At 43.9% G+C, this 24,855-nt stretch overlaps 1 protein-coding gene across 10 annotated transcripts in view; it reads right to left on the reverse strand.

Annotated features, from left to right (window-relative positions):
• Dido1 (death inducer-obliterator 1) overlaps window positions 1-24,855 on the reverse strand; it is a 58,044-nt gene that overhangs the window by 30,827 nt on the left and 2,362 nt on the right. For 2 of the 10 annotated variants that reach the window (XM_052724199.1, XM_052724203.1), the window contains exons 2-5: window positions 4,804-4,889; window positions 2,899-3,010; window positions 1,330-2,161; window positions 101-422 (exon numbers count right to left, since the gene is read on the reverse strand). In XM_052724199.1, the coding sequence (XP_052580159.1) occupies window positions 101-422; window positions 1,330-2,159 (1,152 nt within the window). In that variant the 5' untranslated portion in view covers window positions 2,160-2,161; window positions 2,899-3,010; window positions 4,804-4,889. Of the gene's footprint in view, window positions 1-100; window positions 423-1,329; window positions 2,162-2,898; window positions 3,011-4,702; window positions 4,890-16,351; window positions 16,483-24,855 lie in introns of those variants that run through there. The other 8 variants (XM_052724197.1, XM_052724198.1, XM_052724204.1 and 5 more) reach the window with 6 other exon arrangements.

The following is a 24,855-nucleotide window of genomic DNA, read 5'->3' on the forward strand; positions in this document are numbered from 1 at the left end:
AAATACCTAACTATTCCAAAGGAAAGGCACCTTCCTAATCTTGGTGTTTTATCAGCAGTAAGTCTGACATTTGTGCCTGCCACGGCAGACAGATACTTACAGGCTGGAATATCTTGAGTTTTTTCTTGCCGCTGGGGTTTGCCGCCTTTTCAATTCTACCCTTTATCCCCTGGTCTTCACCAGACTTCTGTTCTACTATCCCTATACTTGTACAGTCTGTGCCATCAGCACCTATAGGTCTGCACCCAGGGTCCTGCTCATCAGAGGCACTGGCATTGGTTTCATCCTGCACTTGCAAAATGGTGCAATTTGGGCAGATGTAGTCTTCCCCATTCCTTTCCAGGAGCCGCCCTCGGGCCTCAGAAATACCCACACAGTCTCCATGGAACCACTCCTCACATCGATCACAGCAGATCATAAACCTGAAATGGGAAGATTATGTAGTTACGTCTAACACATTACCAAGTCAAACTTTTAACATTTCATTATGAAAAACATGCAAATAAAGTAAAAAATGAAATCAGAACTAAAACATTCATGTGCCCTTCCTTTTGTTACCAGGATTCCAAATCGGCTTCCTATTTTTTCTTTCTATTTACTTATTTTTTGAGACAGAGTTTCTCTTGTCTCAAACCCTCTATGTAGCCAAGGATGATATTCAATTTCTGATTCTCCTGCCTCGACTGAAAGCTGAGATTACAGGTATACGCCACCTCACCATTTTGAGGCACTGGAGATCAAACCCAGGGCTTCATGCATGGTAAGCAAGCACTCTACCTACTGAGCTATATCCTCAGCCCTTCATCTTTTGGATGGACCACTTTAAGAGTGAACTAGAGGCTTCAGAGTATCTCTATGCTGCAGCAGCAGCAGCAGCAGCAACTTCATCTCCTATAACCCCACTTGGACGCCCCATCACCACTTGGCAGCCAACTCATGCAAAGGACCACACTGGATGCAGTCATATCCTGAGTAACACTCTTCCATTGGATCTTTGGGACAACAGATGGTTCTCACCTATCTACAGTGTCCACTGGTTACACATGGCTTGAGAGACTGAGGCAGTGAGCTTTTCATCTCATGCTGGACACTTTGACTGTACACAAGTGACCATATGTGACTGCCACAGTGGAGGGGGTGCTCTAGGCAGTCCACATGTATGCACTCCTTTTGTTTCTTTTTTCATAGCACTCATTCATCTTTTTTCAATAAACCAACTGCTTGGCAAGCCCAGCTTTAGGCTCCTTGGCATCAAGGCAAACGGGAGTCCTCTTGCTGTCTCCATCCCTTGGCTCTCTGAAAATGGGCAAGTTCCCTCCCCCCACCTACCTGTTGTTATGAGGCTGGCGGCAGATGCAGTACAGGGCATTGGGGTCGTAAACCTCACACTCAGGCTTTGGTTTGCCCACATCCCTGGGGCCTTCCTCTTTACTTCCCTGAGTTGATATCCCCTCTGACTGATTTTCTCTGTCCTCTTTCTCTGACTGGGACACTGGTCCCTGACTAGCCTCAGGCTCCTGCTTACAGAGAGGTGCACTCTCATCAGCACTGCCCGCTAGGGCACTCCCAGTTTCAGCAGGGTCCTCCTCTCGGCGCTTCTTCCGCAGGCGATTCTGAATGCCTCTCAGGGGCCTCTCCACAGGTTCTTGTTCTCGCTTTCTTCGAAGGCGGTTCTGAAGTTCCTTCAGAGTAAGGCCATCGCTGTCACTGTCAGAGGTGTCTTCTTCCTCATCACCTCCTTTTGCCTTTTCGGAAGAGGCAGGATGTTCCTTCCCTGAGGAGCCAGGTGCAGGGCCACTTCTAATCTCAGAACTACTCTCCACACTCCCCTCCGAGGCTGTTTCCACATCAGTGACCGTGGAGGATGTGGGTTCACTGGAATCCTCCAGGGAGACTGGCACACTCTTTCTTCCTCGGCGGCGAACTGTGGTAAGGAACTCTTCTACCCTCTCAGTACGCTTTGGCTGCCGTCCACTGCGGCGCAGGGAGAGGCTATGCTGTTGTGGTGGCTGCTCACTGGGGTCTACCTCGGTGTCTCCTGCACCCTCACGTTTGGCAATCGTGGTTCTTCGAAACCCCCAGGTTTTCTTGAACTCTTTACTGGTGGGTTTGATAGCCTTGGGTGCTTCGTCATTGCTCAGGTGCCCTTTATCATCCATACCTAATGAGAAAAGGCAATCACACTGTGACCAACAAACTGCCAAGCCACCACACCATCTAGTCTTAGATGGCATACCAGGGACACCTAATGAGTGCCCCTTACCAACAGTGGCAAGATAGGACATTTTCTTAGAGGAGCAGAACTGCACATAAACTTAATGCTTCTGATCACTGTGTCCTATGGTGTGTATGTGAGGTAACTTATAGAGGCCATACCATTCTCAAGGCACTCTGTAGTGTCAGGCTGCTCATGACCATCAATGAGCACAAGGCGCATGGTGTGTGCCACATCTGGGCCTATCCACAGAAGTCTGGCCATGTCTGGCTGGGGCTTTGGCCCTGGCTTTTCTAGTCTCATCCAGGGCCTAGACTGGGAAGGACAGTGTCCGGAAAATAGAACCAACTGAGCATAGAGTAACTCTTGTGGACACCAAGAAAGAACAACTGCCCAGATTCCTGACCACAGTTTGTTTAGTCTGCCTGTACCTACTGATTTAAGTAAACAACAGCTTCAAGGTATATTCCTCCCAAGTATCCCCATGTCTGTATCCCTCCCTAAGGTCTTGCTATTACTATGTGGCAAAGGTCTGCTTTAAACTTGTGGCGACCTTCATGCCTTAGCATCCCAAGTGCTGAGACTATAACATGTACCACCACACACTCAGGTCTTTCACTTTCTCTCTAAAAGATGAAATTTTCATTATTGCTTAAAATGACAAAATTGGAAAAGGTATATACCTTGAGAATTCTTTTCCTAGCTGTCCAGGCTTTAATAGCATTTAAATGCTAGTGATGAATGATTTTATTGCACGTTCCATCTTAGGGAAAGGATTGGTATTAAATGAAAACCCTAAAAATGCAAAACACAGAAAACTTAAAATTATTAGTACCCTAAATATTGTTTTCCTTCCTAGTAGTTTAGTAAATAGTTGTCACTCAGCTACAGAGGCTGCCAAGCACTGATCTTTATCACCCTCTAACCTTGACCTTTAGGCCTTGTGAAGCTGTTGAGTGAATAATCACTTCCTAGAACTTGCTATGTAGACCAGGCTTGTGTTGAATCTGTGTTCCCCAAAATATTGTGCATTCTAATAAACTTATCTGGGGTCAGAGAACGGAACAGCCACTAGATACAGAGGCCAGAAAATGGTGGCACACATGCGTTTAATCCTAGCATTCCAGAGGCAGAGATCCGTCTGGATCTCTGTGAGTTCAAAGCCACACTGGAAACAGCTAGGAGTGCTAACAAGAGCCTTTAATCCCAGGAAGTGATGGCAGGAAGTAGAAAGATATATAAGGTGTAAGGACCAGAAACTAGAAGCATTTGGCTGGTTAAGCTTTTAGGCTTTTGAGCAGCACAGTTCAGCTGAGAGGCATCTAGTCTGAGGAAACAGGATCAGCTGAGAAGTTGGCCAGATGAGGTTAGCTGTGGCTTGTTCTGCTTCTCTGATCTTCCAGCATTCACCCCAATACCTGGCTCCAGGTTTGTTTTTATTAATAAGACTCTTTAAGATTCATGCTATACAGGCTGGCCTTGAACTCAAAGATCCACCTGCCTCTGCCTCCCCACTGCTGAGATTAAAGACATCATCACGATGCCCACCTAGTGTATTCCTTTTAAATAAACATAGCTAGGGATGGAGAGATGTTCAGCAGCTAAGAGCACTGGCTACTCTTCAGAATCTGAGCTTGAGTCCCAGCACCCACAAGAGAGCTAATAACTTATTCTACCCTCAGCACCTCTGGCCTCTGTTGACACTGCATACACATGGTGCACAATCATGCAAAACGTCCATACACATAAAAGTTAAAAATTCTAAAAATTAAGAAAAAAATTAAATACACAGAGCTGAGTAAATATCAAACTGTGCCTCCTATAGTGGCTTGTTCATTCTAGTCAGAAAATTTGGGGGAGAGAAGTATGGTCTTGCTGTTTATGCAAAACAAGCTTTGCACCAAAACACTTTTAAACTAAACTCTCCTATTTTACCACTGAGCCATACTCCAGACACAGGCTGAAGCAAGACAGCTGCATCCTAACTTCAGGCAATACTGCATCTCTACTCAGAGTGTAGTCTAGGGGCCACCCTGTCCAGCCTTCCTAAGAAGTCCTCCAGCCCAGGACCCAGGAGGCAACTCCACTTTTCCTCTACAAAATTGTTTTCTCGTGCTGGGAGGTGGTGGCACATGCCTTTTATCCCAGCACTTGGGAGGCAGAGGCAGGCCTGGACTACAGAGCAAGTTTCAGGACAGGCTCCAAAGCTACACAAAGAAACCCTGTCTCGAAAAAAAACAAAAACAAAAAACAAACAAACAAAAAATTATTTTCTCATCAGACAGAAACTACACAATTAAGGTTTAAAAAAATGATAACATAGCCAAAGTGAAAACAAAGAAACAACCAGACAAATTCTTAACAATGGCCATTCATTAAACAAAGCTGTGCTCAAGTTAAGAGTATAAAATCTGATACTTTAGATTATTAAAAACACATATAAATGCTACATTATATTAATTTCTTTATACTAATAATGCCACTTACCTGTCCCTAAACTGAAAGCTTGGAAATCTTTGGCTGAAAAATCCTACATATAACAATAAACCTGGAAACCAGGTCCAGCAGATAGCCAAGTCTCACCACACCTTTGTCAGTCTTAGCTCATCAGTGAGAAGATTCTGGAGCTTCCAACAACCAAAGGGACAGTGTAGACTGCTTCCTGAGCAAGCTCCTACAGGAAAGGGAAAACATGTTACAGATCTTAAGCAACTGTGATTAAACCACACACCAACAACCAAGAAAAAGCAAATCTACTCTGAGAGTGACCTACAAAAATACCTGAAGAATAGGGAAGTAGTGATACTGGTGTACTCTGAAAGAAGGGGCCACCCAGACAAGAGTCAAAGGCAAGGTGAGAAGAAGGCACAGGGCATCGGTGGTGCACGCCTTTAATCCCAGCACTCGGGAGGCAGAGCCAGGCGGATCTCTGTGAGTTTGAGGCCAGCCTGGGTTACCAAGTGAGTTCCAGGAAAAGGCGCAAAGCTACACAGAGAAACCCTGTCTCGAAAAACCAAAAAAAAAAAAAAAAAAAAAGAAGAGCCTATCATGAAGCAGACCCAGCACAAAGAAACACAACACTGAGAGGAGAAAATAAAAAGCGGAAAGCCTGAATAACAAAATTATATAATTGTTTTTTAAAATCTTAACAGTATAGAAGTATCATAAGTTAATTTAAAAACTAAGAAATTTAGAGGACTAAATTTATATTTACTAAACACCAATGTGATATGGTTATCTATGTATATCTGGGAGCCAGGCAGGGTGGTACATATCTGTAACCCAGCACACAGAGGCTGAAACAGACAGAAGATCATGTGTTACAGAGGTCTGGGCTACACAGGAGACTGTTTCAATCCAAAATAAGTAAGTAAATAAATAATCATTTTAATTTTGCCCAATCTTCCTGGTAAGGTCCTAACTAATGACACTGTTTTCAGGCTCTATCTCAAAAAAGCAGAATACCTTCCACCCACCCTCTACGCCCCCTAACATCCAAACCAGCCCTCTCCTTTCCTTTTTCATACAATCATAATCTAAACACTCTCTCCAGATGCCTTTGTTTCTAGCCAGTCTTTTAAACTACAAGGGCCAAAGCCATCAATTCTGAGCAGAACTCACCTCTTAACTCCTCTCTCTGCCTGGCTCCAACTGCCTTCCAGCTAACTGTGGTCTCCCTAGTAACCCAAAACAAAGAGCAAACATTCCATGCATCCTTAAAGTGACAATGACATTTAGACCTCATGTCCAATCCATGTAGCTATGGGGGGGGGGGGGGGGTCACTATAGCTTCTATCACATGGAAGGCTAGCAAAAAAAAAAAAAAAAAAAAAAAAAAAATCAACTTCCAGAGTTCAGAAACTACTGGCTGGACCAGGTCACAGGACTTGGGTTGATTGAATCTATGTGGCACCTCAAAAACTAAACAGATGCCAGGCGGGGGTGGCACACGCCTTTAATCCCAGCACTCAGGAGGCAGAGGCAGGCAGATCTCTGTGAGTTCGAGGCCAACCTAGGCTACAGAGTTAGTTCCAGGAAAGGCACAAAGCTACACAGAGAAACTGTCTTAAAAAACCAAAAACAGCCGGGCAGTGGTGGTGCATGCCTTTAATCCCAGCACTCGAGGCCAGCCTGGTCTACAAATCGAGTTCCAGGAAAGGCGCAAAGCTACACAGAGAAACCCTGTCTTGGGAAAAACAAACAAACAAACAGCAACAAAACTAAACAGACAACAAAACAAGAAGTCAGAAACTGTTCTTAGAGTAAAATGGAAACACCTTTATAATACCGAGTACTTATAAAGACAAAAAAAAAAAAAAAAAAAAAAACCCACAATAATCTCAGGAATGAAAAGCATTTAAAAAGATTCAATTTATAGGGATTGAAGGGATGGTTCAGGAATTAAGAGCATTTGTTGCTTATGCAGAGGACCTGGGTTTGGTCCCTAGTACCCACAATTCCAGTTCCAGAGTATCCCCAGAAAATCTAACACCCTCATTTGACTTCCACGGGCAACAAGCACATATGTGGTACACTGACATACTTGCAGACAGAACATTCACACACACAAAATAACTTAAAAAGAATTTCTTTTGAAGATTCAATTCATACATGAGCTCACTGGTAGTGGCTGTCTATCATGGATTAGATGCCCAACATTTATAAAATACAGGTTAACCTGAAGAATAAACATGTTTCTAAGTATTTAGAATACTCCTGAATATTAAGAAGCAAAAATTCAGGTATTTCTACTAAGTAGAATAAGACAGAAGTCATTCATAATAGATTATTCTGTATTTGAAAATTTTTTCATAACTCTGCCAATGCAGAAAACTACTAAAAATTCAGTTTGTGAAATAAAAGCACATAATGTATCGACAAAAGTACAAACAAAATGAAACATATCATAAGGTATAAGTAAAAAACAGTGTTGGCGCCTTGCACCACCGAAACAGGCATGTGAATCTCAGTACTGAAGGGATAGGGAGGATAGGAGAAAGGCTAGTTCAAGGACGACCTCAGTTATATAAGGAGACCATTTTATAAAACTAAGTAAGAGCTGTAGCTATAGCACAGTAATGAACACTTGCCTAGCGTGCACAAGGTCCAGGGTACCAAGCCTAGCACCACTAACGAATAAGTAAAAAATTGTGTCACATTTCTAACCCAAATTAGTATATAATTCTGCACACTACACAGCACAGTCCATATAAAAAGTGGCCATGAAATTGAAATCATATCATATTAACAGTTTCTCCCCCAAAGAAGAAAAAAGTGACCATTTCTGAGTGTACTAAAGTTACAATTAATTTTCTACATTTCTAAGCGCATGCACAATCTCTTTCAGTCTCTTTCTGAACAGGGTCTGACTCTAGGCCAAGATGCCCTAGAGCTCATGGCAATCCTACTGTCTTTAGTCTTCCCCTGAATGCTAGAATTAAAGGTGTGAGCCACTAAACCAGATGCTTATAAAGGGCATTTTCCCCACCTCTCAGCTAAAACCCACTGTTTGCTGTTAACCAGAAGTACAGATTATACAATGAAATTACAGCATTAAAATTTTATGTAGGGGTTTGGGGGTGGCTCAGTAGGATACATGCTTTGTAAGCATGAGGACAAAGTTCAAATTTCCAGCACCCACATAGAAAGCTTGGTATGGCTGCATGCACTACAATGGTAACCCCAACATTAGAAAGTGCTCAGAAAGGCAGATCCTAAACACTTGATGGCCACAGTCTAGCTAAATGCCAAGCTTCCAGTTCAGTGAGACTGTCTTAAGGAAATAATGTAGAAAGCAACAGAGTAAGACACAGAATGCCAGGCACACAGGCATGCACATTCACACGTACACACCACACACAAACAACACACACATACAACTTAAAGCCAGGTGTGATGGCATACACTTATAATCTCAGTAATCAAGGGGAGCAGATATGAGGACTGTAGCAAAATCAAGGACAACATGGGCTATACTAGTGAGGTTCTTGTCCTCAAAAAAAGAGCTACCATTTCTCAACAGTGCTGTTAGGGACAGAGCTTCCAAAGATTCAATGCCAACTACATGCTGAAGAGTGAGAGCAGAAACAAGGTATATGGCTAACATTCTTAGATGGTAGGTTTCAAAGCTTTTGGTCTCAGCAAAATACACTGAGACTCCAACGATCTTTTGTTTATGTGGAATGTATTGCTATTTCTGAAAAGTCATTTATTAAAAGTCTATTATACTTATTTTTTTTTGTTATTTCCAAAATCACACAAGCATTAAGAATGGTAGTATTATTTATTTTTGCAGGTCTCTGGCTTAACAAAAGATAACAGGATTTCCAAATATGCTTTTGCCTTGTATGGTTTTGAGTGAACTCTATGAAGAAAGTCTCACCTTACAGAGGCATGTCATTCACTTTACATAGTTGTAGATGTTCTTTGAAACCACACCAAATCAACAGCAGCAGTCTCAAAAATCAGCAGCGCTGTAGACTCTAAAGCCCAATCAAGGTCTCTTACTTTCTTGTATTAACCCACTGGCCTGTCTGGCACTATCTGAGTCTTTTGCATCTTCTGACCACATACACATGGGTCATTTAGAAAGCACTAGAGCACAGAATTTCATGCTGAGTTAGAGAAGAAAGGCATCTGTAACAGCTTGGATTGCCTCAGTAATGCTTAAATTACTGGAAAGCTATCAAGCTCACAATGACAGATGTAAGTTTGCAAAACTCTAATTTTCTCTTGAAAGTGCAAATTTTATGTTTATCAAGAAATCCTCAGTTGCTTTTCTTAAGACTCACATCATTTGTATTGGAGATCATGCTTGCCAAACACTGAGCCTGACAGCTGCAGTGCCTTATCATCCAAGGAGACATCCCACAAGATGTACAAGTACCAACTCCCCATAGGAAAGTGACATAGGTATGCACCTGAGAGCTAAGCCTAATAAAAACAGCATGTACATTTTGTCCAAGGATATTAAAATTTTTTAAATTACATTTATTTTCTCTGTGTATGTGCATGCACATGTCTGCTATGGCGTGGGTGTGTAGAGGTCAGAGGACAACTGGCAGTAGTCACTTATCTCTTTTCACCATACAGATTCAAAGGATCAAACTCAGGCTACTAGGCTTGGCAGCAAACACTCATCCACTGAGCCATCTTTCTTGGCTCCAAAGATATTCTAAAGGGAAATGTGTATTTTACAAACCCAGTCCTCAGTGGGAGCACAGGGTCCCTTATGTATGGGTGCACAAATCAGCTGTCAGGAAAACTCATTATGTTGGTCTATTATTTTAGAAAGTTTTGACCACTCAGGTTCAAGGCAGGTTTCAGGAATCCCATAGAAGTCCATGAAATATAAAAAGAACTTTAGCTTTGTGCCATTTCTACTAGTTAAGATAATAGTGGATAGTGCAAGACAGTGAGTAGCAGCATCCACAATCTTCCTTCCATCCTAGGTGCTCCAAAAAAACCTCCAAATTCCCTTCCCATTTCCTGACTCAGCAAAACATCATTATCATTGCAAAGGAGAAATTAAGCAAAACCCACTCTCCCCAAATGTTAAAATATCAGTTTAAAATATCAGAGTGTGGTACATGACCTTTTAACCACTCTAATCTGAAGATTCAACAACCACTATTCTAACTGCTGTGCACTAAAGATGTCTACAGCCACAGCCATAAAACTAACTTCTTAGCTCTCAGTAGGGGCTACTTTGAATGTGACATATGGCCACGATGAAGTTCCTACACTCATGCCACAGCAAGTCCAGAAAACCAGTCATGACAGTCATGACTCTTAATACCCAAGTGTACATGCACATTTTGCCCTACTGGATGCAACATATGTTTCCAAACTTCAGTTTTCCTTGAAATAATATTCAAAGCTATTTTACTTTAGACAGGCTCTCATGTAGTCCAGACTGTCCTCCAGCTCCCTATGTAGCTAAGGATGACTCTGACTTCAAATACACCTGCCTCTACCTCTTAAGTGTTGGGATGCTAAGAAGACTGGCATGCTTCACCTGACTTATACAATGCTGGGGGTGAGCCCAGGGCCTGAGTACTCTACTGAATACCAACAAGAGTCCTTTAGTGTCCCCAAATTTAATTTCAAAGTAATTCTAACTTGTTAGAAATTCTATCCAGTGCTGTAATAAATAATATTTTGATCTAACTCAGAATTTGTTAATTCTGACAGGTTAGGCCAGTTTATCATTACTTACTTATACTTTCTATTATTAAAGATCTTTTATATGGGAAATCTGTTAAGTAAATGGGACTTAAAAGATGCTAACCTTGTTTATAAAACATGAAAGATTATCTAAGAAAAGGCTCTTTTTAAACTCTAAACTTTTATTAGAATGTGCCTAGGAAATTCAGCCTGTTCAGAAATGGGAAACTGCTCCTCTCAGTAGGAGCAACTTGCTGTCCATGACTCTTACCCAGTGGGCTGCAAGGCCTGGTGCTTGTCATTGAGCCCCAAGGTCTGTAGCTGCCAAAATTTTCTATCACATGTGTTGATGCTTGGGCCCATGAAAGAAAATTAAGAAACCCAGTTTTTATTTCTCTCAGTGTCTACTGCTCAGCAATACAAATGTTATCTACCAAATCACATGTTATTAACTTATTCTGGTTAGGTGAAAGAAAATGAGGAAAAGTTACAAGGAAATCATCCCCCCCCCCCCCAAAAAAAAGCCAGGAGGTGGTGGCGCATGCCTCTAATCCCAGCAGTTGGAAGACAGAAGCAGGCAGAACTCTGTGAAGGCAGAAGCAGACAGAACTCTGTGAGTTTGAGATCAGCCTGGGTCTACTGAGTAAGTACTAGGGCAGCCAAGGCTACACAGAGAAACCATATCTTTAAAAAAAAAAAAATCAACAAAAAAAAAAAACAACCAACAAAAATATCCTTCACAGTTATTACTGCTCTATAAAACCATGGAGACCAAACACTTGTCAAGACAAAAAACCACTTTGAGGACTGATGTTGCAGCTAGGTCCCAGGCCTCTCTGTATCCCACAGATTCACTCCTTCCAGCTTCTAGTAAAAAAGTATAGGCTTTTAAGTTTGGTGGCAATTCAGGAAGGAAATTTCAACTCTTTTCGTGGTAGCCAGGAACTAGAAACTGTGAGACTAGCACTGCCTTGTTTGGGGCAGGGCACCAAGTCTCTTAAAGCAGCTACACAGGGTGGGCTCCCCTCCTGCCTCTTTCACATTTCCAGAGACAGTGGGGCTCTGGATAGGTACCGTTGCTCTAAGGGCACCACCAGATTACTCTGCATTTGTCATTGATTTCTTATGCTTATCAGGAAACCCAGTACCCACACTGTACTCATAGGCTGACTACTCAACTATATGTGCACATGCACAAGACTTGGAGGACCCTTTTTTAGCCTACAAGCAAAGGACATGGGAGTCCCCAGGACCTGGAGCTAATATTCACTTCCACAGCCCCAGATGAAGGTTAGTTATACCATCTTATGTCCCACTGTCTACAATAAAAGCATATTACATCCTACGGTAAATGCAAAGGGCTGGTCAAACACAATCCTGGTGCCTCTCCCATGCAGACATCACTAGCTGAATGTGGCATTATCCTAAGTGTCATGGAAATGGCAACTCCTAACTCACTTCCCTTGGAGGAGCATGAACTGAATGAAAGCACCTTCAATGTCACAAGAAAATCATTTGTTCCATACCTTTCCCCAAAGCAAGAAACTGGTTGAGACAATGAAAATAGTTCAAAGATACTGTCTAATAGTATAAAAGTGATATGTTCTTCTAGATGTTTAGAGTCAACTATTCTTTCAACTCACTTCAACAATAAGAGCACCCTTTTCAAGTCAGGGTTTCTGTGTAGTGCTGACTGTCCTAGAACTTGCTCTGTAGTCCAGGCTGGCCTCGAACTCAAAGATCCACCTGACTCCACCTCCTGAGAGCTCGGATCAAAGGCATGTGCCGCCTCACCTGGCAATAAGAACACTCTTAAGGAGGCATAGGCAGGTTAGCCTGGTCTACATAGCGATTAACAGGACAGTCAGAGCCACATAGTGAGACCCTGTTGCAAAAAAAAAAAAAAAAAAAAAAAAGAAACCAAAACGAGCATTTTTAATTGTTATGAACAGTAATGGTTACAACGTATAATTGGATCCCCAGATCAAAGCTATTTGCACAGCACTAAGGTATCACATGCTCTTTTTATTGTCACTGAGAATTATATTCACACTTTTTCCGAAGCTAGGTGATAGTGATGTGCCACTCAAAGTAGAAACAGATGGAAGAAACCAGTCACTGTGAGATAAACAGATTTACAAAAAGCATAAACATTACTTTTCTCATGAAGTGGTCTTAGACTTAGAAATTAGTTCCCACAAAATATTTGTTAACATAAGGGAAGATGAGTTTAACTAAGTATTTAAAAATGAATAAAAGGTTTAAATGTATCAGTTGTAAAATCAAACAATCAGGATCAACAAAGCCTAAATCAAAAGCTCTTTAGTGTCACCAGGAATTTTTGAGTATAAAGACCCCAGAGTTTAGTTTGAGAATGGCTGGTATGGGGACTGAGCACAGAGTTCCCACACTTGCTGTCTACCTGTAAAAAGCACCCTTTCTATCTAGCCTGGATTCACAAGGGCAATAACCAGACCCAATCTTTATCCCATCTTCTTCCCTCCTCATTGAGGTTCAGTTATTACTCTGAGGAGGCTGTAAGGCTTGGGAAACTCAAGTCAGAAGCTGTTACTTCAGCTAGAATCTTCCTTTCCTTCCTTGAGATTAGTAGGGGACAATGCATGGGGTTTTTTTCCCTTTCGTTTTTTTATTTGGGGGTGGGGGGGTAAGGATAACAAAGTATGGCACTGATAAAGGAGTTCTAACAGTGTTTCCTGTATTATCTTTTGCAGATCAACACACAGCTGAACTCCATTCTCAAGCCAGTTATGAGCAACAACACCCAGTACTTACTCAACATTAACAACACAAGTAAAAACAGGTAACAAGAAGGCTGTGTCGACCCAAAAGACATGATTTTCTTTAGCTACATTCTAACAAATCCTGATGGTCCCTGGCTATCAGGCTTTTCAGGGGGATAGCTCTCTAGATATAGGCTCCGAATTCCTGCTCCAGTCCCAATAACCAGTATTTTCTATCCTCAACAGTCAGAGCAAGGATTCCCTTGAAAGACATTTGGGTGTTAGAGTTAGCTGAGTAGGAGTAGGGTAGAGGCTCAAGAAGAACCAAGTGTGAAAAGGAACCTTCAAGCCTTCAGTCCTGGCTGCAAATTGTGGACTTTGCACTGGGCTATTACCTCCTTTATGAAGTGGGGCCGACACAGGCCTCAAGTTTCCTAAAATCCTTCCTGAAACCCTACCAGGTCAGACATCAAATCAGCACCCACTTGGCAAACGTGCAACAGATGGTCAATATCACACACCAAAATCCCAAGTGTCCACATTTCCTGTAGGATTTAGGGTCATATTTAACCAAGAGCATCAAAGCGAACATTGTGATGCCTGATCTCATGCCGGGGGAAACTGCTTCCCTTTGATTTAGCAGACTAATATAATAGTGCACACAGTCATGTTGTCACAAAAGGTAAAATTTCAAGACATCAACCCTTGAGCAGGTTCCACAATACTTGAAAAGAGCACTGACAAATAGCTACACAGTGCCACACATATCTGTGCTTCTGAACATTCAAACAGCTATAACATGGGCTATTTGCAGTGTTTCTGTACTGTTTTAAGATATTTTTCTGTATAAATATTATCCTTAAAAAAACTTATGAGGCTGGAGAGATGGTAGAGTGGTTAAGAGTACTAAATGCTGTTCCAGAGAATCAGGATTTGATAACCAGCACCCACATGGCAACTCATAACCATCTGTAACTCCAGTTCCAGGAGATCAGTTACCCTCTTCTGACATCTGAGGGCACCAGGCACACATGTGGCATACAGACATACATTCAGGCAAACCACCCATAAGCATAAAACAAATTATTTGAAAATTTTTATCTATTTTTATTGTTTTTAATTTTGTGTATGCATATTTGTACGTGCACAAGAGCAGGTGCCTGTGGAGGCCAGAGGTGTCAGATCCCCGAAGCTGGAGTGGAGTTATATGCTGCTGTGAGCTGCCTGGCATGGGTGCTGGGAACTGAACTCAGGTCCTCTGGAAGAGCAGTACATGCTCTTAACATGAGATATCTCTCCAGCCCATTCTCTTGACCCAACCACAATAAAGCCACCTTCATTTTGGAAAAACCTGGCTTACCTTTTCATGGTATATTATGTATCACTTAAGTTTCTATCAGCACATGAAAAACATATCCCTAGCACTTACACATTTGACACACAGAAGTATATGTCCTACAAATAGTGCAGAAGAAAATCAACACCCAGGAATAAATTGACACAAGCATAGAATCATTCTTTTTAAAAATGTATCTGCCACTTGTGTGCAGGTGCCCAAAGGACCAGAAGAGGGCATAGGATTTCCTGGAGCTGGAGTTAAGAAGTGTTTGTGAGCCCTCCAGATGACATAGATGCTTGGGAACCAAGCTCTGGTCCTCTAGAAGAGAAAAAAGGAGCTCTAGAACAGTTTCTCTAGAAGAGAAACAGAACAGCTGACCCATCATCTCTCTAGCTTCCAGAAAAGTATGTACAAATGCCTACTCACCTTCCCTTATCAACTTCTCAAACTGACTGCTCGGAAAATAAACTAAAGCCTGGTCAACATGGTCTGTCTCACAGGTGAGCTTGCACACTCAGAACAAATGAGCACAACTCAGACTTTGGGCTTTGACCTCCTCTTTACTAAGAGCACACTATCACTGTCTGTTAATCATAACCTTTGTAACCGAATCAACACACATCATTTGACACAATCATAGGAACTAATGGGCTTTATCTATATAGGACCCAGTCATCTAAGTAAGGTTCAAAAAAGACTCCATTTCAGAACAATTTCTTAGTTGGGACTTAAGCATGAGAAGCATCCTAAAACATGGAACACTGTACAGGGATCTAAGAGCACTGTGAAACAGGCTGGTTTACATATCGAATCTTTGTTTTTCCAGAGCCAAACAGAAGCCACCTGGCATCGTGGTACAGGTGTATAACATGGTAAAACATGTCCTGATGATCAATGTGTAAAGCCTGGCACAGCATCCATATGCTGAGAAATCATTCCTTGAGCTGCTCAGTACTGGCTCGGGAATTAAGACTCTTGAGCCTATTAAGGCAGTACCTACCAGAGGTCCAGAGAGCTTTACTGACAAAAGAAAATTCCTGCGAACGACCATTCCACAGGAAGACATACCATCTCACCTTCAAGACCTATCTGGCTCTCAGCCCCCTAGCACATGTCTTCAGCAAGCCATTGTGATGCTACACATGCCCTGAGTGCCAGGAGGAAAGTGCTGGTCATGGGTGCTGGCAGGGGCAATCAATTGCACAACCTTTTTTTGTGTTGTTTCTCATCTGTACATAACTGAGTTTGCCTGACAGAACCTCCAGTTAATCAAGTATAACAAAGAGCCTCCTTTTGTGGAAAATTAAACAATACATAGCACTCTGAATCAAAACCAGGGCCTCTTACTCAAGTCACTTAAGATTAATCGACATGAACACGCACCTGGTCACCAACATTGGTAAGAGGTAATGAGAGCCGGAGGCAACGCCCAGGCCCTAAGTCACACACGAGACTGGGGCTAGATCTTCCCCAAAGCCCCCCGCTCCCCAAGATATCTGCTCGTACACCCGCGAACCCACACCCAGGCCCAGTCACGTCCTACCACAAGTGTTTTACCACAAGTGCCGAGGACGTGAGGCTGTGGCCGGCTGGGCCCGCAACTCCGACTGCACTCAAAGGGTTTCACAGCCTCCCAGGCTCGGACCAGCCTGGACCACACAATTCAACCAGACGCAGACCGCCCGCCCGCCCGCCCTCGCGCGCTCCTCCGCGACCCCTCTGTCCGGGGCCGGAAAGGGCCCAGCGGGCCGCGACGCCATTTTCTCGGCGCGATAACGCCGCTCGCAGGAATTGGGCTGCGGGCATGGCGCGGCGCCGCTTAGTCCCGATTCCAAGCGCCTTTCGGGTCCAAAAGATTCCCGCCCTCCTTCGCTGCACAAAGTCACTTACCGCGGCCAACGGGATCCCGCAGCCATTTCCAGAGCCGCCACGGAACTAGAGGGGAGGCCAGCGAGATTGCCGGCCTAGAGCGGCAGGCCGCACAGCAAGCGGAAGAAATCATCCGGCCACAGAGACGCAGCGAGGGTAGAGCGGCTATGCCGTCCTGACCGCACGCATGCGCCACCGCTGCTACCCAGGTTCCCTGGTGCGCCCGCCTGGTCTGTGTCCTAGACAGGCTTGACAAATTCCCGCGTCCGAACCAAGGGGCTAAACTGGGAGTCGATGCCACTGAGAGATTCCTCGGGCTATCCTGGGGCAGTACTCTGCCCAGCATTTCAAAAGCTTTAGAGAGCCGGGCGGTGGTGGCCCACGCCTTTAATCCCAGCACTCGGCAGAGCCAGGTGGATCTCTGTGAGTTCGAGATCAGCCTGGGTGGGCTACAAAGTGAGTTCTAGGAAAGGCGCAAAGCTACACAGAGAAACCCGGTCTCAAATCCCCCCCCCCCCCAAAAAAAAAAAGCTTTAGAAACCCTCTGCGCCAGCGGGAATAGGTGCTTCGGAGTGAACCTGCGTCCGATTCCGTTGGGGAGGAGCCAGAAAGGAAAAGACCCCCAAAACCCTTACTCAGACCGCACTGCTCACTTGGACTCTGGCAGGGTGTGCCCAGCAGGAATTCCCTGGGACTTAACCCTGCTTCACTCCGTACTAAACACTTCTGCCCCGTGACCATTTCTTCCGACAAGGGGCCAGGACTCAATGGCTGGGTGTATGTGAATACGAGGGTCGGGGACACCCTCCCCCCAACATTAAGAATTTCCCCCTAGTGCTAACTAGAGTGACATTCCTTCACTGTGCCCTAAATACTTCAGGAAACAGGAGATAGGTCGCTACTCCCTTGCAGCACCATGAACACTAACTAGCCACTTGCCCTGAGAGCCGTTAACACCAGGATAGAGCGTTCAGCTTTGCTCCATACAACCAGCTTCTAATATACGTATGCACATAGGCACATCGCTTGGAAGCCGGTCTTCAGATCCTAATTTCAGCCTCTTCTAAGAACAAATACATGTCTCTGTCTAGTAAAGCCTCACCCACACCGTGGAGACCTCTAATGCTCTATCCAGAAGCCCAGGACTTAAGTAGGTTACATGCCAACTCCTGGGGCTTCCAGTGGAGTAGGAAGCTGCTTCCCTTGGTGAGATCCTTCAAGACCACCTTTCTGACTCTTGTCCAGGAGTCTACTCTTGACTTCTCAACTCTGACCTTGAGTCGAAGGAGGATTCTCTACCCTCAGACACAGAACTAGACAGGGTTGAATCTAGTCTGAAATGGTGAGCATGTGCAAGCTGCAGAATGGGGATGCTCACATCACAGACAAAAGTGAAGGCTCAGGTATTAAAGAACAGGAAGGAAGCACGGAGAACTCAGACCAAGCACCAAGAGGACAGAATGTGAACCACCCGCCCTGTGTTGTGCTGAGAGCCGTGGCAGAGTGGCCGTCTAGGGGACAACTATCTGCTCACTGTCTTTTACTTGCTGGCATTTCCAATAGGAACCACCTTCCTTGGTGAAAAAATCTGTAGTTTGAGTGTTTTTAAGTTGGACTCTACTAACTGAATAATTCTTCCTGTTTTTTTAAAGTAAAAACCAGAAGACGGAAGAACAGTCACCAGATCTTGTTCCCAATCTCAAGCATCCACATAACAAGCTGGCATCCTGGCAAATGTCTGTAACCCTCGCTCCAAGATGGGGGTTGGGGGGTGGAGATGGGAGTATCCCACGGCTTGCTGGCTTCTAGCCTAAAAGAATACTGGACACCACCCATCACACATAAGTGTGTACACAGACGAACTTTAAAAAAAAGGGGGGGGGAGCTGGGGGTTGGTGGCACACGCCCTTAATCCCAGCAGGTAGGCGGCAGAGGCAGGTGGATCTCTCTGAGTTCCAGGCCAGCCTGGTCTACAAAGTGAGTTCCAGGACAGAGAAACTCGGGGGGGGGGGGGGGGGGGGGGGGGGAGATAGCAGGGCTATCACCAAGACTGACGACCTGAGTTTGATCCCCAGGGTCCACATGACAAAAAGAGAGAACCCCACTCCAAGCTGTCCTCTGATAACATCCACACAGATGCCATGGCAACACATACAATAAAGTGTAATAAAAAAAGTTAAATAAAGTCCTTAGGATGATGCTGCTTACAATTCTGCTCTGAAACCCCCATCCAAAATTTCAAGACCCTGAAGATATTCAGCAGACACTGGAAACTTGGTAGGCAGGACCACTTTCTAACTCAGCCCATGCTTGTGACCAAATTCTCATATGGCTGAGGAAGTAGAAGGATGGCAAGTTTCAGACAAGCACAGACTACCCACCACAGCAAGATCTTGTCTCAAAACAAACAATATGAGAGCCAGACACAAGGGCCTGGACCCAAAGTACTGCTGGCCCTCCAGATGGGCACCTATAAACTGTTGAGGGGATGTGTGGACCCTGAAACTAATCAGGGTTCAAAAGGAGGGATAAGGCCGGGGGAAATAAGGTAAACCAAGCTGGTTTGGCCTGTTTCCTCTTGTCCCCTGCTCCCTGACCTACACCCTAGCTGACAGGTCATACATAAGGGTAGTGCTGTTCGGCACACTCTCATCCCCAGAAGTCTAACTAAACAAGTGTATAGACTGATAACTATGACAAAACTCCTATTCTACAGAGACAGAATGCAGATTCCCAGAAGAGAAGCCTAGCACAGCCCTCCCTCACAGGAGGTATAGGAGGGGGCTGGGTGCATGACTCCTACCCAGGATGCCAACATTCATAGATGCTCAAGTCCTTTATGTAAATTGATTTATTTCCTTAGAACATACACACATAAGTCTCTGGATGACTTAGATACAATGTAAATGCCACATAAATGTTATGCTGCATTGTCTAGGGAATAAGGACAAGAAACAATACTGTACTTGTTCAGTGCAGATGCACACCCCCCTCCCCATGTGTGCATGTCTGTATGTACACACACACACACAATCTATCAATGTAGCCTAGCCATCCTTGAACTCAGGATCCTTCTGCTTCAGCCTCCCAAATGTTAACATTACAAGCTTGTGCCACCAAGCCTGGTTCCAGAGCATTTCTGATCCTAAGCTAGCTGAGTCTGCAGGTACAGAACATGCAGACACACTGGTCACTAAGGGGAGGGATGGGGCATGCAAGGACAATGTGTTTTCTTATTTCTACTTTTTTTTTTGGTTTTTTTCGAGACAGAGTTTCTCTGTGTAGCTTTGCGCCTTTCCTGGATCTCGCTCTGTAGACCAGGCTGGCCTCCAACTCACAAAGATCCGCCTGCCTCTGCCTCCCAAGTGCTGGGATTAAAGGCGTGCGCCACCACCGCCCGGCCCTGTGTTTTCTTATTTCTAAAAAAAGCTTAAATCACTGGGTGTTTGTTTTTTTATTTGGCTTTTTGAGAAACTGATAAATCCTATATAAAACCAACTGGAGAGATGGTTCAGTGGTTATAAGATCACTTGCTGCTTTTACAGAGGACTTAAGTTCCCAGCATCCCAAAGGAGGCAAACTACCCTTAACTCCAATTCCAGGGGATTCACTGCCCTCTTCTGGGCACCAGGCACCCACTGCATGCACACATACATGCAAGCTGAACACTCATACACATGAAATAAAAATTTAAAAATCTAAAATACAAAAATCAACAGTTAAATTCTAGTTCATTTTATTATGTGCAGTGCTGGGGATTGAGCCCAGAGCCACGCTAGGACATGCTAGGCATGAGTGATCTGGTAGTCCCAACAGCTAAATTTAGATACATTTACTTGCACAGCACTGAATAATCCAGTAACAATCAAATCACCGGTTGCTTTGCACAAAGCAGAACAGAGTAAGGCAGAAGTCTTTGGTTCCTGTTTAAAGAAAACAGCAGGTTCCAATTTGCAGCAGATCTTTACCTGGCAGTGCTACATCCATACACAGCTGAGAACCAGCACCACCAGCCACCATAGTACAGAGCATAGGGTAATGGAAGAACAGAAAAGCCCCAAAAAACAATTCAGACTTTGTAGCCAGGTCTGACATTCATATTACTAGCACTAAAGAGGCTGAGGCAGGAAGACAGAGTGTTTCAGGCTAACTTTAGTCACATAGTGAAACACTGTCTTTAAAAACAAGGCTGGAGAGAAGGCCCAGTGGTTAAGAGCACTGGCTACTCTTCCGGAGGACCTGGGTTCAATTCCCAGCACCCACATGGCAGATCACAACTGTCTGTAATTCCAGTTCCAGGAGATCTGATACCTTCACCCCAATGCACATAAAATAAAGTTTAAAAAAATATTTAAAAAAAAAAATCAGACAGGCAGTGGTGGCACATGCCTTTAATTCCAGCATTGGGGAGGCAGAAGAAGGTGGATATGAGTTCTAGGCCAGCCTGGTCTACAGAGTGAGTTCTAGGACAGTCAGGGCTACAGAGAAATCCTGTTTCAAAAAAAACCAAAAATAAATAAATATTAAAACAAACAAAACAACAACAACAAAAAGCTACAACAAAAGAAACACCGAAGCTTGTGTGTGTGTGTGTGTGTGTGTGTGTGTGTGTGTGTGTGTGTGTGTATTACAAACTGATGTGTCCATAGGAGAACATAATCTGTGCAAATCTACCTATAGAAGGTGAGAGGTCAAAGATAATCTTTTTTTTTTCCAGATTTATTTTATGTATATAAGTGTTCTGCCTGCATGTAGGTATGTGCACCATGTGTATGCCTAGGAACCCAAATAAGTCAGAAGAAGGTGTCAGATCCCCTGGAACTGAAAGGAAAAGTGACACATACAAAAGTTACCTCCTTCCAACAGGGAAAAAAAAATATTTGAGGAGTAAATGCAAAGCTGTTTGTTTTGCAGATCTTTTCTATAGAAGCCAAGGGCTCCCAGAATGCCAGGGTTTATATTTTTTTTGTTGATAGTAAAAGAAAAGTATCCACAGAAACAATGTGGTTCTGGCCACGCCTGGTGGTACACACTTGGAATTACAGAATTTGGAAAGCAGAGGCAGGATGGTCTCTGAGCTCAAGGGTAGCCTGGTCTACACAGTTAGATCCTGTCTCAAAGCTGGCATCCTGGCATCTGAACATTCACCTAATGGAAGTATTCTGTATTCTATCCTCAAAATGCTTTTCCCTCTTTAAAAACATAAAACCTCTGTGATATTTGATTATTTATTCAGTGCTGGGGACTGAATCCACTATAGATGTGTCTGTGCTAGACAAGTGTTCTACCACTGAGCTACCACCTCAGACCCTTGATAGTGTTCTTTCCAATTTTATTTAAACATTTTTATTATTGTGGTATGCATACACCCACACCACCAGCACAGGTGTGGAATCTTCTCTCCTTCCACCTTTACATGGGTTCCCAGGGTCTAGAACACAAGTCATCAGGTTTATACAGCATCACACAGCAAGCACAAATACTTTTTAGCCCGTTGGGCTACCTCACCCACCAGTTCTTTCAGCCCATATACTTTTAGTTTCTCTCTCTAGAACTGCTACTCTCTTTATTCAAGACAGAGTTTGTCTATGTAGCCCTGGCTATCCTGGAACTCGATCTGTAGACCAGGCTGACCTCAAACTCAGAGATCCTCCTGTCTCTGCCTCTCAAATGCGTGTACCACCATTGCCAGGCTTGAGAACTGCTACTCTTTCACAGTGAAACAATTTCAAATCACTGCCTTGGCTTGCAGAACAGTGGTACTTTGACCTCAGGGTAGCCCCTCCTACCGCAGGACCAAACCTTATGGCGTCTCTCCCCCAGGTCCACCTCTTACATACAGGAAGCTTGGCTAGTTAATGAATCCACCAGGCTGATGACATTTCTGTCAACTTGGCAACTGTCCCAGATTGTAGCCAGTGTGGCTGTCTCTGCACACGCCCACTTATTTCCTACTCCTACATCCGTAGTACCACTGCACACAGGTCTCCATCGCTCCAATCCACTATCCCAGCTGTTCCACACGTACTGTAGAAACCACTTCTACCCTGGGTCTACCCTTTTCACCGGGTCCCCAGAACCTTCCCATGTACACCTCAAATTCAAAAGCATTTCAAAGTCTAACATACACAAAGTGTCTCACAGGGATCAGAAGATAACTCAGTGGGTAAGAGCACTTGAAGCTCAAGCAGAGGCACCTGAGTTCTAATCCCTACCACCTACATAAAAAGTCCGACATAAACTTATGCCTGTAATCTCAGCACTGCGTGTGGGTGGTGGTGAAGAGGTAGACGGGATTGCTGGGGCTTGCTGGCTCCCAGCCTAGCTTCAGGTTTAGTGAGATCTTGTCTTGAAGAAATAAGGTGGAGTGACAGAAAACACAGGCCTTGTCTTCTGGCCTTTAAGAACACCTGGGTGTACCCATCCCCACACAAAGAAAAAACGAAATGAGTTATTGTGTTCAAACCCTCTCCCCTTTGCTAGTATTCATCCTGGGGAAGGGCATCAGTACTATTCATGCATTTATTTCCCCATCTACTCAACAGATTCATATAAAGTACCTAAAATGTGCTGAATATTTTTATTAACTGAGATGCCCAATACACAGGAACCTTCCTTTCCCTTGTGTGTGTGTTCGTGTCTGTGTGAAGATGCACCTGTGTACTCAGGCAGGTAGAAAGCTAAAGGTCAATGTTGGGTCTTCCTCAATCTCTATCTTACTTTTGAGAATTACGCCTCATTGAATCTGGAGCTCACCAGTTCAGGTAGGTGGGCTTCCAGGAAGCCTCAGGGATTCTATGTCTGCCTCCTAGCACTGGAGTTACACACAGAAGCCCCAGGGTCTGTCTTTTTACATAGGGATCAGCCTCAGGTCCTATATTGGTGTAGTGAGCACTTCACTGACTGGGCCATCTCCCCAGCACAGTGAACCTTATGTTTTTAGGGACTCTTGATATAAGGCATTGGCAACATGGGAGTCGGAAGCCAAAGAAAAAAAAATAGTTCATCTCTTTTTTCTTTGAGGCAAGGTCTCTCTGTATAACCCTGGCTGACCTAGAACTCACTATGTAGATAGGGCTGGCCTCAAATTCCTCTGCCTCCAAGAGCTAAGATTAAAGACATGCGCTACCATGCTTATGTGTATGAGTGTTTTGCCTGCATCTGTATGTATGCGTACCATATGCATGAACAGTGTTCATGAGGGTCAAAAGAGAAAGCCCAGAGCTGGGCGGTGGTGGCGCACGCCTTTAATCCCAGCACTCGGGAGGCAGAGGCAGGAGGATCTCTGTGAGTTCAAGGCCAGCCTGGTCTACAAAGCGAGCTCCAGGACAGCCAGGACTCTGTTACATAGAGAAACCCTGTCTCGAAAAACCAAAAACCAAAAAACGAACAAAAAAAAAAAGAGGGAGCCCAATCCCCTGAAACGGGAGTTACAGGCAGTTAAGTGCCCTTAACTGCTGAGCCACCTTTCTAACTTCAGAACCCAGTTTCTCAAACTGTGAGTTGCAGTCCTATATGGGGTTGCATAACTGAAATAGGGAAATAGATCATGAAAAATTTGGCAACAGTTATGGGTTTCTACACATATAACAAATAAATCAAAATCAAACACATAATGGCCCTGAGGTGTTTCTAGCCAGGTCCACCTATGCTGCACTGATCAACTACTGTCTTAGTTCTTTTTAAAAGATTTATCATTACTTTTAAATTATAAGCATGTGTCTGTGCACATGGGTGCAGATACCTGCAGAGTTTAGAAGAGGACATCAGATCCCCTGGAGCTGGAGTTACAAGTGGTTATAAGCCACCAGATGTGGGGGCTGGGAATCAAACTATCCAGCAATGGCAGCAAGAACTGCGCTATTTCTCTGGGCCCTGCAGTCTTGGTTGTGAATATAAAACATGCATACTTTATATGCCATGAAACACCTACAAATGCACCTTGCTCATATTTAAGACTGCTTTTTGTGAACTGAAATGTTTTTGCTTTCTTTTTCTTTTTCTTTTTTCTCCTTTTTCTTTGTTTTTTCGAGACAGGGTTTCTCTGTGTTGTTTTGGTGCCTGTCCTGGAACTCACTCTGTAGACCAGGCTGGCCTTAAACTCACAGAGATCTGCCTGCCTCTGCCTCCCGAGTGCTGGGATTAAAGGCGTGCGCCACCACCAACCAGCTGCAGTGTTTTTGGGTTGCAGTTCACTTATGCTCTTACAGAAACCTAACAGAAGCCAGATGTAGTGCTGTACACCTTTAATCACAGTACTTGGGAGACAAAGGCAGGCAGATTTCAAGCCTGTCTAAAAAACAAAACAAAACAAACATAATAGTTTTTTAATTTTGAAAATACTATCCTACAGTCATCCTTCAGCATTTTAGTTTGCATGTCCAACTAGTAACTTTGGATGGTGTTTTAGGAAATTAATTTTAAAAACTGCTGTTGGATTTACTGACTTGAGTTTTGCCAATAAATAGATCAGGACTGGGATGTAGTTAGCTGGCAGACAGCTTGTCTAGTTTGCACTAAACTGA

The sequence above is a fragment of the Peromyscus californicus genome, unplaced genomic scaffold (assembly GCF_007827085.1).
Source record: "Peromyscus californicus insignis strain IS unplaced genomic scaffold, ASM782708v3 Scaffold_7__1_contigs__length_154581171, whole genome shotgun sequence".
NCBI classification, from domain to species: domain Eukaryota; kingdom Metazoa; phylum Chordata; class Mammalia; order Rodentia; family Cricetidae; genus Peromyscus; species Peromyscus californicus.